General features: G+C 48.0%; 2 protein-coding genes across 3 annotated transcripts in view; both read right to left on the reverse strand.

Moving 5' to 3' along the window:
- Nucleotides 1-2,593: 2,593 nt before the first annotated feature.
- Nucleotides 2,594-8,107, reverse strand: kbtbd11 (kelch repeat and BTB (POZ) domain containing 11). Its single transcript, XM_076027475.1, has 2 exons — nt 7,710-8,107; nt 2,594-6,755 (listed from the first exon to the last, which is right to left on the reverse strand). Exon 2 carries the CDS (start codon nt 6,672-6,674, stop codon nt 4,782-4,784), a length of 1,893 nt encoding a protein of 630 aa, XP_075883590.1. The 5' UTR covers nt 6,675-6,755; nt 7,710-8,107; the 3' UTR covers nt 2,594-4,781.
- Nucleotides 8,108-11,601: 3,494 nt separating this feature from the next.
- arhgef10 (Rho guanine nucleotide exchange factor (GEF) 10) overlaps nt 11,602-14,228 on the reverse strand; it is a 50,641-nt gene continuing 48,014 nt past the window's right edge. For both annotated transcript variants that reach the window (XM_076027478.1, XM_076027476.1), the window contains 2 exons: nt 12,909-13,031; nt 11,602-12,102 (listed from right to left, as the gene is read on the reverse strand). In XM_076027478.1, the coding sequence (XP_075883593.1) occupies nt 11,618-12,102; nt 12,909-13,031 (608 nt within the window). In that variant the 3' untranslated portion in view covers nt 11,602-11,617. The remainder of the gene's footprint in view (nt 12,103-12,908; nt 13,032-14,228) is intronic.

Raw genomic sequence — 14,228 nt, forward strand, 5'->3', positions numbered from 1 at the left:
TGGCCCACCGACACGATTGAGCTCTGTCGTGTGGCCCGTTGCAAAAAATAATTGCCCACCCCTGCTTTAAATCGTCGTGTCCTCCCACGGTAAACGCTTCTCCCGACTGCTTACGGTGCGCACAGTAGCCTGGCGCACCTGTAGCCAATCAAGCAAATGCTAAACTAACTGGTAAATGCTAACTTGCGAAACACTCCAATGAGACAGATTGACTGCGGAATCTTTATGGCGTCGTCGACGCTCACAGAACCAGCGCCAGTTCGGCTTCTGGTTACTGCGAGGTCGAGCCACTTTCGGAAACAATGAAGGGAAAGGCATCACGAGGAAAGGTTTGGTACGCGCGTCTAAAAAATGGAGGGTTTCGATCTGAGCCAATTATCACCCGGGTCGTTTGTCGGGTTGGTTGACTCGGTGAGCAGATTCCACCGCCACGAAACTGCAGGCTTCAATTTACCGACGCCTTACACATGTGCATTGTAGCAACATCAGTCCCCTCAGAGAGAATCTTCTCCAAAACAGGGCAGATATTTACAGAGAGAAGAAACAGGATCAGCCGCACAAAGATGAGGCTCTTGGTTTTTCTCAATGTCAATCTTCACTAAAGGACAAAACTGTTATCTGAATGCTGATTTTTTTTTTTTCTTTTTGTTTTACACATTTCAATTTATGTTTTGTTGTGTGAGTTTCTGTAAGCGAATGTTGTTTGACTTTACATTTGTTTTGTAGTGAAAAACTAAACGTTTAAAATAGTTATTTAAGTTCATTTGTAAATAGTTTAACATTTGTTTTTTGCACTTTCTGTCTTAGTTTTTATCACTTTGTAGAGTGTATAAATAAAGGTGTGTTTATATTATAAACATTGGATATAATCCATGTTTCTTTTTTTACATTAGTAATTCATTTTACACATAATCTTTTATTCCTGTTGGTAATAAATTATTTTAGGCACCAAAACATTTGAAGAGCCGTTTGGGAGCCGAAAGAGCCGGCTCTTTTTAGTGAGCCGAGCCAAAAGAGTCGGTTCTCTAAAAAGAGCCGGAATGCCCATCACTATTCGGTGCAGCAGCTGCGTCAGGCCGAAGTTTCCCCGTCAGGCTCATACTGCCCTCCAGTGGTCAAAGTGTGGTACAGACGATCTGACTGTCTCGCGACAACAGCAAAAATGATGACGTATATCCATTAAAAAATAAAAATAAATAAAAAAAAGCTCATAAACTATTAATCGTTCATACAATAAAATAAATAATATGAGATCAGTAAGGTCGATTAATGTTTTTCTTTTATTCATTTGAATTATTTCTCTGTCAAAAAGGGGTGTGGTGGCAAATCATTATAGTGGAATTCTCATGTTTATTAGGATTTTCATGAATGGCCATTAAACAAAGACACAAGACAGCACTTCATATGTTGCTTAGATCCAAAGAAAATAAATAAATAAATCAGGTCCACACTGGTGGAATTGGTGTTTCAGTGGCCTGATTAGCAAAGCAGACCTTCATTCATTGACGCTAACACAAACAAAAAATGTTCCGCAGAAGAAAGTTCAGCAAATGAATAATAATAATTGAAATATTAAAAATCAAATCTTCCAGTTGGATTTCTATCCAAACAAAACACCTCACTCACCCGAAATACCTGTATCGCATTTCACTGGCTCATGTAACTCGACATATTCTTACTGTGATGAGAAGTAGCATGCACAGCTTGCAGATATCACGTTGATGTTTCATTATGCAGCATTACTGATTCATGGCCAATCTATTTCAAACACTGCGCTCTTGGAATCGAGATGTGAACTCTGGTTTGTCACCACCTCTTGATTTCTCTTCCGCAAGCTTCCTGTCTCACTAGACCGAGGTAATTTCCCACCCTTAATACAGCAGCTAGCTTCAGGGAAACTCTGGCAAATTACTGGAATGTGACAAGTCATTATACAAAACTCTAAAAAAAAAAAAAAAAATGACCTTCATCCAGCCTTTGTTGTCACTTCATTGAGAAGCCATTATAAACTCCATCCATCCATTTTCTCTCACTGCCTCTCCTCCTGCACTCAAGGTTGCAGGGGTTGCTGGAGCTTATCACAGCCAACTTGGGGCCGTGGGCGGGTTGGGTGGTTGGGGAGGTGTTATACCGTATATAACACCTCCCCAACCACCCTATAAATATATGTATATATATATATATATATCAATAAAATGTGACATTGTCTAAATTAAGGCAACAGTTTTTATTGCTTTTGAAATAACATGTTTCTCTTTTTCAACAGATAAAATAAATATCAGTATCAAGGAAGCTAGGATAAAATGTCTTGAGATTGTGTATACCTTAAGTTGTAGTAGTAAGTTTTAATTTATATTACGTTCTTAAAATTGCTTTAAAAAAAAAAAAAAAACATTATTTGATACTTGTGCCTCCAAGGTATTTGAACTGATTCACTGGTGACTTGGCTTAGTTACTGAAGTCAGAATCCCTAAATATTTATGTTCTTCTCCACTAGATGGCAGTATTGTTCCATAAATAAAAACGGCCTATTAAGAACGCGCAACTGCTGCATCCGAACGACCCCCAGAAAACACGAGACAATTGTCGGAGATAATATTTTCAAATATTTTATTTGAAGCACTTAGTTCTGACTGGTACACATAATCCAACAGATTATTTTTGAGACCACATCATACACCTTTAATAAGAAGCCATTTACCTTACATTACTTTACTTTTACCACCGGTTGCATCAGCAGAGCCAAAACTACCAAATCCATCCAGAAAAAAAAAAAAGGAAAATAAAATAAAAATAACAAAAATATGATGCTAGCCCGTTAAACATCAGCCACCCTGGAGCAGTCACACTAAACCTCTATAAAGACATCTCTACAAACTTTATCAAAAGCAGTTTCTTCCAAGAATATATCAGCATAAGCATCCATACAAAACGGTCTTTGTGTTCTTGCAGCAGCAAACAGATTCGGTAAAACGTCCAATAAGAGGAAACCGACAGGGCCATTTTCACTGGCGTGCCTTGATGCAAAGGATTGCGATGGTCACGAGAAGGGGAACGTCGCTCGTTTGTTGGCGACGCAGTCACACTGCAGCCGCGACTCGGCGGCGTCGGACAGGACGGCTGACCTCTGACCTCGGACAGAGAAGAGAGAAGAGATGGGACGCCTGACACACATGGCTTTCTTTCCTGTAACCTGCCTTAAAAAAGTGACGGTGAGCAGCTTAACGTGACTTCTCTACTCTTACACTGAACCTCATCGGGGGCGTGGGGGGGAGAGACTGCTTCATTGGGAATTTAATTTGTGTTTTTACAATTTATTTTACTGTGCTTAAGTAATGCGTCTTTGGCAAACAAAGGGGGCAGGAGGACAGGCCATGAGTGGCTGTGCTGCCGAGGCCTACAAAGGTCTTCTGAGTCCAAAATATAAATGTCATAAATGTACTTTTAAGTTATCTAACTCTTGAGTCGATCCTTAAAAAACTAAAGGCTCTTATGAAATATATCCGATGAGCATAATTGCTTCTCTGAATCCATTCTCTGAGTTTTTCTTCTTCTTTTTTTTTTTTTTAAATGGAAATGTCTTTGCTTGAAAAGGTTCCCTGAAATGAAGAAGGTACATTTTTCACATGCTTTGCAAAAGTAATATTGGATAATAAAGGCTTGGATAACAGCTTTGACCTTGACGCAGGGATTCAAACAAATCACTTTGATCATAGTTAGAGCTTTAAAAAACATGGATCAACTAATTACGTGCTGAAATGACAAAATAAAAGCATAAACTGGTGTGACAATCGGTTTGTTCTGTGTTTCTCTAAGTGTTATGGTAAGTGTTGTGTTGGGGTTTTAGTCATGCAGGTATTTCAGACGACCATTCAAAGCATCCTGCCGAGACCAATAGAGGAGAGCAGCATCAGCAACTTAAACCACCTGCCAAGTTAATTTCATATTAATAGCTAAAATACATTCATAAACCTGCATCAGCCCAGGGATTTAATATCTTGCCGTGTGCTTGTGTGTATGTGGCAGAAAACAGTTAAAGTTAATTAAAAATCTAAAGATGGCTTTTACCCCCACCCCTCCACCCCCCACCTAAGAGATGTATTCTGATTTATTGTTTGTTTTGTTGTTTCTTCGACAGTCTCCTCTCTGTAAAGCGCATTATTATTATTGCCTTAAAAAAAAACAAAATAAAAAAAGCTATCCTAGTTCTTATTACGTATCACTACAGTAATAAAAGTAACGCGGGACTGATTGGAAAAGTGCTATTTCCCGTTATTGTGCCATCACACGACACAGCAGATCCACCTGCTCATTTGCATAGAGCCTGCGTCACATCATTCAGAGAGCACGCCGCGAGCTGCTCCCACTTGTTTACTCAGAATGCGGAAATAAAAGACCTGTTTCTGTCGCGAATGGCACCAGTCAGCTTGTCAATGCGCTCGACACGGCGTTCATTCTACACTACGGCGGTGCATCGAAAACCAAACAAGAACACGGGAAGCGCGTAAAAATAAGCTACGCTAACCGTCCGTCGTGTCGCTATCTACAGTCGGATTTGAATATTGCTGCGTTCATTTGTCTCCGAAAGTAAAACAAAAAAAAGAGTTTCTCATTTTAAGGCGTTAAAACTGCCATGCGCCACGCACACATTCCACTGCAAGCAGGCAATCGAGACACTGAGAAAGACGATACTGAGGAGGGTATACAAAGGACTTGTGCTGATTCCAGTTCTGCCACTGCGTATTTTAATTCATTATTGTGCTTATTTTGGCTCCGGGACACTACGACAGCCTCTCGGGCTTCTCGGGCTTCTCGGGCTTCTCGGCCAAGGTGAGAACAAAAGGGAAAAGGACACCTTTCGCCTCCAGCGGCGCCTTGAGCGGCTCCTCGGCAAAGTAAACGCTGTCCTCGTCCACCACCAGCTGGAGAGTCTTGCTCTTGTTGACGCAGTAGACGCGGTTGCCGACGGCGGCGCACCTGAAGGGCGTGTGGCCGCCGGGCCGGTGCGCCACGCAGTCGTGCCACATCTTGACGATGGTGTTGTACTTGAAGACGGTGACGCCCTGCTCGCGGTTGACGTCGAAGCGGTAGATGAAGCTCTTGTGCGCCACCATGTCGGAGGACTTCTTGCGGCTGTTGTTGTACGGGCACTCCTGCCACTCGTCCCTCTTGGGGTCGTACTTGAGCAGGCGGTAGAAGAGCGAGCCGCCCGACACGTACAGCTCCCCGTTGCAGGTGGTGGCCTCGTGGGCCACGGCGAAGGCGCCCTTGGGCAGCGGCGCCACGGTGGTCCAGCGGTCCATGCGTGGGTCGTACCTCTCCACCGTGAACAGGCACTCCCCTCCGATGGCGTACAGGTAGCCGTCCATGGACACCAGCTTGAGCTGGGCCCGGGCTTGGCTCAGCGGTCGCACCTCGGCCCAGCGGTCGGTGACGGGGTTGTAACAGAAGACCTTGTCCGAGACTTTGCCCCGGTCTCCGTAGCCCTTTATCCCCCCGGCCACAAACAGGTAGTTGTACATGGTGCAGATCCCGCAGCCTTTGGTGTTCACGTCCTCCGGCATGGCCGTCAAGGGTCTCCAGTCGTTGGTGGTTTCCACGAAGGAGTAAATCATGTGACCGTCGTCCAGGGAGCCGACCGACAGCGGGCTCTGCGGCCGGCTGCCCGAGCGGCTCGGCGGCCGGCTCCCCACGCGGTCGAACACGTCGTTGATCTCGGCGACCATCAGGGTCTTGCGACCCTCCGTCCTCTTCTTCAGGATCAGGTCTCTCTCCGAGCCCGTTAGGCGGCCGTACACGGACGGGTCTTTGAGGACCTGCAGGAAGTTGTCGCTCATGAACCCGTAGGCCGTCTCCTTCAGCTCGCTGAGCCGCTGCTTCTTGGCGATGGTCAGGATCTCGTAGCAGTTCTCCGCCGTGATCTGCGCCGACATGCAGTCCATGGCGGCCTGGACGGCGCAGGGGATCTGGAGGGTCTTGGCCGCCGTGATGACGTCCACCACGTTGTCCTTGCAGACGCTCATGCGAGAGGTGTAAATGTAGTCGATCAGCGTGGACAACGTCTTGTAGCTCATGCCCTTCACTTTGAGGATGTCTCGCGACAGACGCGCCTTGAAGTAGTCGCTTTTCTCCGCCAGGACGGACTTGTGGGCGCTGATCGTCTGCCCGCCAACTTCGATGACCAGATCGGGTTCTTTCTCCGCTTCCCGGCCGCAGTTGGACTTCGGGGCCGACCTGTCGGTTTCTCGTTTGGGTTGGCTGGGCGGCGACGCCGGGGAATCCGCGTCGTGAGAAATCTTGGCTCTGGCGCCGTTGTGGAGTTCGGCAGCCACGCAGTTCTGCTGCATGGCTGCCACGTGATTGGACGCGGCCGGGTCGTCGGGAGCTCCCTTGTTGTTTGGGAGGTGACAGTCGCCTTTGGGGACGCAGGAGCCGTTACCCTTCAGATGGTCGACGTTGTTGTTCTCTGTCAGCCGCCCATCCAACAGGTACTCTTTCTCGAAGACCGGGGGGGGCCTGAAGTCCTGCTTGTCGTGCAGGAATCCCTGGACGCGGTGCGAACACAAAGTCCCGGCTTTGTCGGAGGGCGCCACCAGGTCGGGATTCACGGCGTGGAGGATTACGTCGGCCTCCAGAGCGACGGACCCCCCTCCCTGTCCGCGGCCTTCGTTCATCTCGAGGCGGTCACTGCCGACGGACGATCATGTCTTCTGGGTGCCGGGACAAAATAGCGCCGGTGCTCCTCTTCCGTACACCTTGGTGAGACACAGTCAGAGGGGACAATTACTGACACGTTGTTAGAAAGAAGAAGAAGAAGAAAAAAAAAAAGGAGTATCGGAACTGCAGGGACATCAGAAGTCTCTAAGGGGCGCCCTTTCTCTGATTAGAAAGATGTGAGACAGGCCTTAGACCAGGCATGGGCAAACTATGTGAGGCTTTTTTCTGTGTGGAGTTCTGTGCATGTTCTCCCTGTGTCTGCGTGGGTTCTCCAGCTTCCACCCACAGTCCGAAAACATGCATGTGTGTGTGTGTGTGTGTAGGTGTAGGTGTAGGTGTGTGTGTGTGTGTGTGTGTGTGTGTGTGTGTGTGTGTGTGTGTGTGTGTGTGTGTGTGTGTGTGTGTGTCAGCTGGCGACTTGTCCAGGGTGTCACCCTGCCTTCGCCCTATGACAGCTGGGAGAGACTCAGCAGATCTTCGCAAGTACTGAAAATGGGATGGATGGACGAATGAATGGATGCATTCCAACGTTGCCTGAGCCGACGGTGCTCGTGCAGCAGCTGGCAGGACGCCCTTCCCTGGGCCACATGTAGGGCTTAAGAGAGAGAGAGAGAGAGAGAGAGGAAAAAAAAAAGAGGCAGCCGCCAGATTTGCGGAGCTTCCTTGTGGCTGCAAACTGCGTGACCTACTACGATGATCGCCCCAGCCTGCTGTCTGTTGTTTGCGGTAATCTGGACACTTTCACGGCGCATGCGCACACGGTGTTGCGCTGCTCGGAGGAATTAATCTCGAATATGAGAAGGGGACGTGGGGGGGAAAAAAAGGCGTTTGGGTCGATATTGCGATTGTCTTTATGGTGTCGCAGTGTCGCGCAAATGGCACGGCGACTCACAACCCTGCCGGAAGGCTGAACGGTCATTTACGCACACGTCATTTAGACCGAATGAAAGCCCTTAAATAACGATGGATACCCATCAAAAGGGTCGACGTACCTGTGTTTCTTTCTTTCTCCTCTTCGTCTTCCCCACCTCCGGTTCGGCGCCAGCGGATCCCTGGTCTCGGTGCCGAGTTACGTAAAGCGGACGGCGCTTGGAAACGAAGCGAACGAATCCTTCCAGTTCCGACCCAACACACTTTTCTTTGATTCACCTCCTCCTCGCCATCGTCCCCATCGGCTCCGGCTGCCGTTGCACACGCCCGCCCTGCCCTAAAGCCCAGGCTGGGAAGCGAGGCGGGGGGGACGACTCGTCGTCATCTCAGGTCCTCCTCACCTCCCCGCCCGACCCGCGATCACAAGGCGACGTGGGGAAGTGTGTCCCGTCCCGGCGCAAGTAGGAGACGGCTGCGGCTCTTGGTGCCAGGAGATGGACGCTGCCCGGTGCGGACGCACCACCGTAGTTCCTTTTTTTTGTCCCCCTCCCTCCCCCTTTTTTTTTTATGTGTGTATTTTTTTTTGTTCTTTCAAAGCGATGGACTACCGCGAGGCGGTAATTATTGATGTAAACCACGCCCCCTCCAGTCGGTATTAACCCTACACTCAACAGCGAGAGCGGGAGCAGCCATCTGTTGTGCGCACAACCACGACCCCCCCGAGAGATGCGGCATTCCGTTACGCACCATCCCTGACCTGGGTACCACCGAGGGGTGGCCACGTTGAAATCCCCATTTCCAAAGGCCAATCCAAGATGCAATGAACATTGGAATTTCAAAAAATAGATTAATTAAAAAAAAAAAAAAAAAAAAAAATCAATTAAAAAAAAAACATCACACAACTTTATAGCAGCATAACCAGACAGATTAAAAATATATATTTTAAACCTTTGTTAGGCAGCATTGGAAGTCTTTTTTTAGATGTAGATAGTATGTGCTGTGGTAGTTTAAAACGGCATGCTTTGCCAACTTGAGAAAAGCAAATGTGATGGGTCTCTTGTTCAGAATGTGGCTGTCAGAATGTTCAGCCAATCGCCTTGTAAGTTTGCTCTGATCGGGCCTCTCCTTCTCCCAACGTTTTCTTTGGATCCTTTCCCAGATGGATACATGAAATGAAGTCAACTGATTTGGGGGAGGGAAAAAAAAAAGGCCCAGCTGACATGTCAGGTTGCAAAATGAATCCCCGAAGTGAACTTTTATCACCGCGTACAGAGATGTTGCAGAGTCCAGACACGCCCCGTCAATAAGGACTTTGCCCCTCAAGACATTTTCCACAATGATAAAAAAAAAAAACAACTCCAGTGGCAGATATGACTGTTTGTGAAGCGAGCGAAGCAGAAACAGATTTGATTAAAAAGGGTAGTCTCATAATAAAACCAGTTTCTTGTCAGCACTGTGTCAAGGATAGACACGTGCCACACACACACACACACACACACACACACACACACACACACACACACACACACACACACACACACACACACACACACACACACACACACACACACACGTGAACAGGCTTGGTTAGAAATAGCACAACCTCACAAGGCCTCAACAGCCGCTCAAGACTCTCTATTTTATTGTGATTATCGTCATTATTATTATTAACCTCTCCGCCGTGGAGACTGCGTGTCTCAACAGCTGGCCTTCACATGCAAAAAAAATAGAGCCTAGTGCAGCTATCAGCTCGGAGAGATTAACGCAGGTTCAGCTGGGAGTGTTCCCCCCCCCCCCGCCAGATATTCTGGGAACAAAGATCCGCCGGTGACTGAAACGTGAAATCGGCGGTCTGCACTGGAGCCTCGGAGGGGTAAACAAGAGTTTCACACGCTGAACGATACGCAACCGGCGGCGACGCCCACGCTCGCGGACAGCCGACAACTGGAAGCTACTTCCTCGGCATTGTGAGAGACAGACCGAGAGGCGTTGCCGTGGGGACCGCTTGCAGTTTGGTGGATAACAAGTCAAGCTTTCATTTGCAGGAGTTAAATATTATCTTTGGCCTGAGGAAAAAACAAACAAACATCAGAATTGGAACTAATTGGTGAGTTGTTGTCTGTCGTCAGGCAGGAACACTTGAAACTACCTGGTGTATTTTTGTAAAAATAATAAAAAATAAATAAATAATAATAACGGTAGATATTCACTGATAATGTGAGTGAATACCTGGTTGTGCAACAAAGGACGTGGGCGTTCCAGGGAAGAAGAAGAAGAAGAAGAAGAAGAAGAAGAAGAAAAACATATCAAAGATCTGTTTCTTGACCCTCTGTGTTTGGCAGTGGGAGAAATGAGCAGTGAGATCCCGGAAGAGCTGCGTCGGGCTTTGCTCCAGGAGCCCCGCAGGCACATCTCCAGTCCCGGCACCAAGGCTCTGCGGCTGCGCACCAGATCGGAGCAGAGCGGAGAGATCGGAGCGCTGCTTTTCGACGCTCCTCTCCTCCTCGTCCAGGTTGTAAAGTGAATGGGACTCGGATCCGTCTTCGGTTACTACATCGGCGCTCTAAATTACAAGCCCCCCCCCCGTAATGAGAACATGCATCTGGACCTGCGCTCGGTGTTCCAGATGAGAAGGAATTAAACAGGAACAGGCACGGGAGGGGGGGGGAGGAGGGGGGGTCAGTCTACAGGTTGAAACAGAGGACACAGGCGTTTTTTTTTTTCCTTTCTTTCAGTAAAACAAGTTTATAAATTTGTTATTACATATGGCAGAGATACATACACAACGTGACACGATAATAAAGCTGTTTATCTTCCGCTTCTTTTCTTTTAAATATGGATAGGTCAGACACTTGGGCGTAAAAAGGGGGTGTGGGTGGGGCTCTCTTTGCCATAACAACTCTCTCATCCCTTTATAAACAGAAACCTGGCCAGCCAGTGATTCTCGGCAAGTCTTTCCAATCCCACACATTCAAACTCATTTTCATGCCCCGGCGAGGGAGAGAAACACCACAGGTCCTGAAGCGAACGGCAACCAAAAAAAAAACCCAAACAAAAAGAACGCCTGACCCTCAAGGTGAGCAAGTGCCGAGTTGCCACGCTACGTGTTGCGACTCGAAAGACAAAACAAAAGAAAAAATAAAGGCAGCGTTTGAAAAGGCTGAAGGTAACAGGTTGAGAGGCCCGCCCGGTGAAAGCTGGTGTGCCCCACTGTTCATTTGAATACTGTTTGGATACTGCGGCCCTTCACACACTCGGAGAGCGACGTGCGTTAGTTAGCGGCGTTACCGAACAACTTCTTCGGAGGTCGGAAATTTAAGGCCGTTCGACGTCCTCTGATGAGCAGAACCGAGATCAGTCGTTTGCATTCCGCTCGCAGGAAACGGAGAAAATGTTGTCAGAGGTGCAGAGTGGTTCCGCTTGACGTCCAATGACCCACGAAGAGCAACTTCTCGCTGTTCTTCTTCACTCGTTTTCATCTGTGAACAGACGAAGGACAGAGTCAGTACAGCCGAACCAGAGCCTCCCTTACTGTAGTACATTTTCCAGGTATCTGTATTCAAGTATTTCTTTTTCTGATGACTTTTGCTCCCTACATTAGCTCACAAATGTACTTCATATAGGGACAACCACGCAATTTCAACACAATTTCTGTACAAAGTAATTCACTTCTACCATTACAGTTGTTGTTGCGTTAAGTTGCGTTAAGAGCTATTTGAACTATGCTGTTGTGCAAGTTAAATATAAAACTGGATCATATTTCAGAAGGAGATTATTTCAGGGTACCTCAGCTTTGGGTCACTGCTCAAGACAAAACTATTAGTGATTGCAGTAAGATATTTCGGAATTTCCTGCACTTTTTTTCACTTTTATTTGAGAAAATGAGGTTGAATCAGTAGCTTTACTTTTACCACAGCATCTTCTTTTGCACACTTGTACTTTTATTCAAGTACAGCATGTGAATACTTTTGACTCTTCCTATGTTCTGACAGGGCAACGCGTGGTGCCTCCTACCCGGGTGCCTTCAGCTTCACATGTTGAGTAGAGGGATCTGCCAGACCATGATGGTGGAGGTGGTGTCCTCGTGGCGAGACTGCTTGGCCTTTTTGTTGAGCCTGCGGTGGCCCAGGCCGCCGGACACCACCAGCAGGGAGCTCACGTCCACCTTGCCGGAGCGCCGGCCCCTCTGGTGGTGGGCCGGGTCGTGCAGCACGTCGTAGAGGGCGCCGTCCTCCGGCCCGTGCTCCAGCGAACCCTGGGAGGGGGTCAGGGAGCCGCAGGAGGAGGAGGACAGGGAGTCCTGCAGGGCCATGGTGGTGCAGCCCGACTCGCCCAACCACACGCCCCGTCCAGGGGCTGCCTGCTGCTGCTGCTGCTGCGTGCCCTCGCCCTCCTCCGTCTCCGGGACGGCGGGGGCTGCTGCGGGGGCGCCGGGGGGCCGGTTGCACACCGCTGCAGCCATGGTGAGGAACTTGACTGGCCCGTTGTGAGCGTGCAAGGACACCATCCCTCGACCTGGGAACGCAGAGTGCTCCTTTATTCAAGGCATTTTGAACACATGCGCTGCCATTCCAAAGTTTGGGGTCACTGACTCATTTCTGCATTGAACTCCATTATATGGAGTTCTATGAAATAATCATTTCGAATGTTCTGTGATCATTATCCACAGCAATAAATCACGATGGTGAAGCTGGTAAAAATGGAGCTCAATGAGGAAAACCTTTCAACGGTAGTGTAGGTCTTCATATATTTTAACTACATCTCATGCATTAAACATACTGCTGTAAACAACTGTAATTACAGTCTTTCACTTTCTCAGTAAGGAAAAGCAACAGCTGCCCTGCTCTCCCTCTCATGATTATCTGATCAGATAAAAATACAAATTTTATACATATATATATATATATATATATATATGTACATAGATATATTGATGCTATACAGACTAAATGAACTGCACATATCCATCAGAGGAACCAGGCTCTCGCTAACAACAACAGCCTGCAGGTAGCTTTCAGGTCCCGGTGGAGAACAGTGCAGAGCTGAAATTTCCTGGCCTTTTTGTTGGAAATGTGCATATGGCAGCGCTGCCAAATTTCATGTTTGGCCGTCCCATGCTTCACAAAATGAACTGGTTTTACTGCGACTGCTTTTTTTCTGCTTTTATTGTCTGAAGAGCGAGGCTGCAATGATGGAAATGGGCCGTCCTTCAAGACACACGAGGACGCAGACAGTGAACGCCTCACAGCAGCTGATTGTGTCAGCAGCGGCTTCACTAAACTGTAATGCTATTTCGCCACCCAGTGAGGAGCCACAGTTACCTGTGACCTTGGGGATCCCCTGCAGCCTGGGGACAGAGAGGGCCACCGTCACCCCCAGGTTGGTTCCGACCAGCAGCAGACCGTGACACACCAGCAGACTGCTCACCGACACTCTCTGGGTCCCTGAAACACCAAACACAACCAGGCCGTGGCTTTAGAGGTCCAATCCCAGGGCACATTCAATTGAAAAAAGTGTCATATCAGTAAACCTCCCCCCAATATTTTTTTATTTTTATTTTTTTGCTTAAAATCTGAATGATGCAAATTCATCTTTTGTGATGTCACAAAGGGCACAGCAACTCTGGGGCAAGCCTGTTTCACCGTCTCAGCTGCCTTTTTTCCCCGTCTCATTACGAACAAGCGGTGGGTTCAACAAGGCATCGGTGTTGGCTGGAGGCTCGGACCCAGAAGTTTTGCAGAAGGCTGTAAACACAGGGCTAACGGCGCAATTCCATTCACCTCACGAAATTCCACGAAAAGTGGACCACGTTTTATTTGCAGGTCTGACAAGTGCGAATCCCCGTCAAAGCGCATAACGACAGACCACAATGCGACGTTTTCACTCATGGTTGATGAAGGTGAACCATCGATCTTCTGACTTTCAGACCGAAAATTCCAAAGTCAGACAGCATTTCTGGTGACCCGGGAAGTGGTATCCCGGCACTGAGGTGTAATGGAATGCATTACAAGTACGTTGGGTGTTTTCATAAGCAATAGTGAATAACAGTGAATTTGTTTCATCACATCATTGCTGATTCAAGGCAAAGTAGACAGTGTAAAGCAGTGTAAAGCAGTGTAAAGTGTTGCGTGAACACAGATGAGCCACACAAAACCAGAAAGGAAGACAATTTAATGCACCACATGAACACAGTGTGCGCAGGGTGGCGGCGGCGGCGGTGGCGGGCGGGTTGTGCGCCGACGTTTCTGTAGCGACAGCGCTTGTTTGTCTCCAGGGCAACGTGTAAAAAAAAAAAAAAAAAAGGAGGGAGCCTGCATGAAAGCGGCTCTTTTCAAGAGTGTGAGGGGAGGAGAGCGGCCCTTTATGGTCCACTTTCAGGCAAACAAACAAACACAAAAGTGTGTTACGCAACCGAACGAGCGAAGCGTAACGGTGTAATTAAGCGGCGGCGGCGGCTCGCAGATAAAGGACCTTCTCACCTGACCTTTTCCCTGCCGCCCCGTCCCAGTCGGACGGACTCTAAATGTCACGACCGTTAAGCTAGGACGCCGTCTGTCCGAGGACTCGGAAGCGCCGCCAACGCAGCGAGCCATTCCTTTTTTTTGTTTTGTTTGCGTTTTCTCCGACTGCAATGAGAATCC

Source organism: Nelusetta ayraudi, unplaced genomic scaffold (genome assembly GCF_046127955.1).
Source record: "Nelusetta ayraudi isolate G7.1 ecotype Tasmania unplaced genomic scaffold, CSIRO-AGI_Nayr_v1 ptg000021l, whole genome shotgun sequence".
In the NCBI taxonomy this organism is placed as follows: domain Eukaryota; kingdom Metazoa; phylum Chordata; class Actinopteri; order Tetraodontiformes; family Monacanthidae; genus Nelusetta; species Nelusetta ayraudi.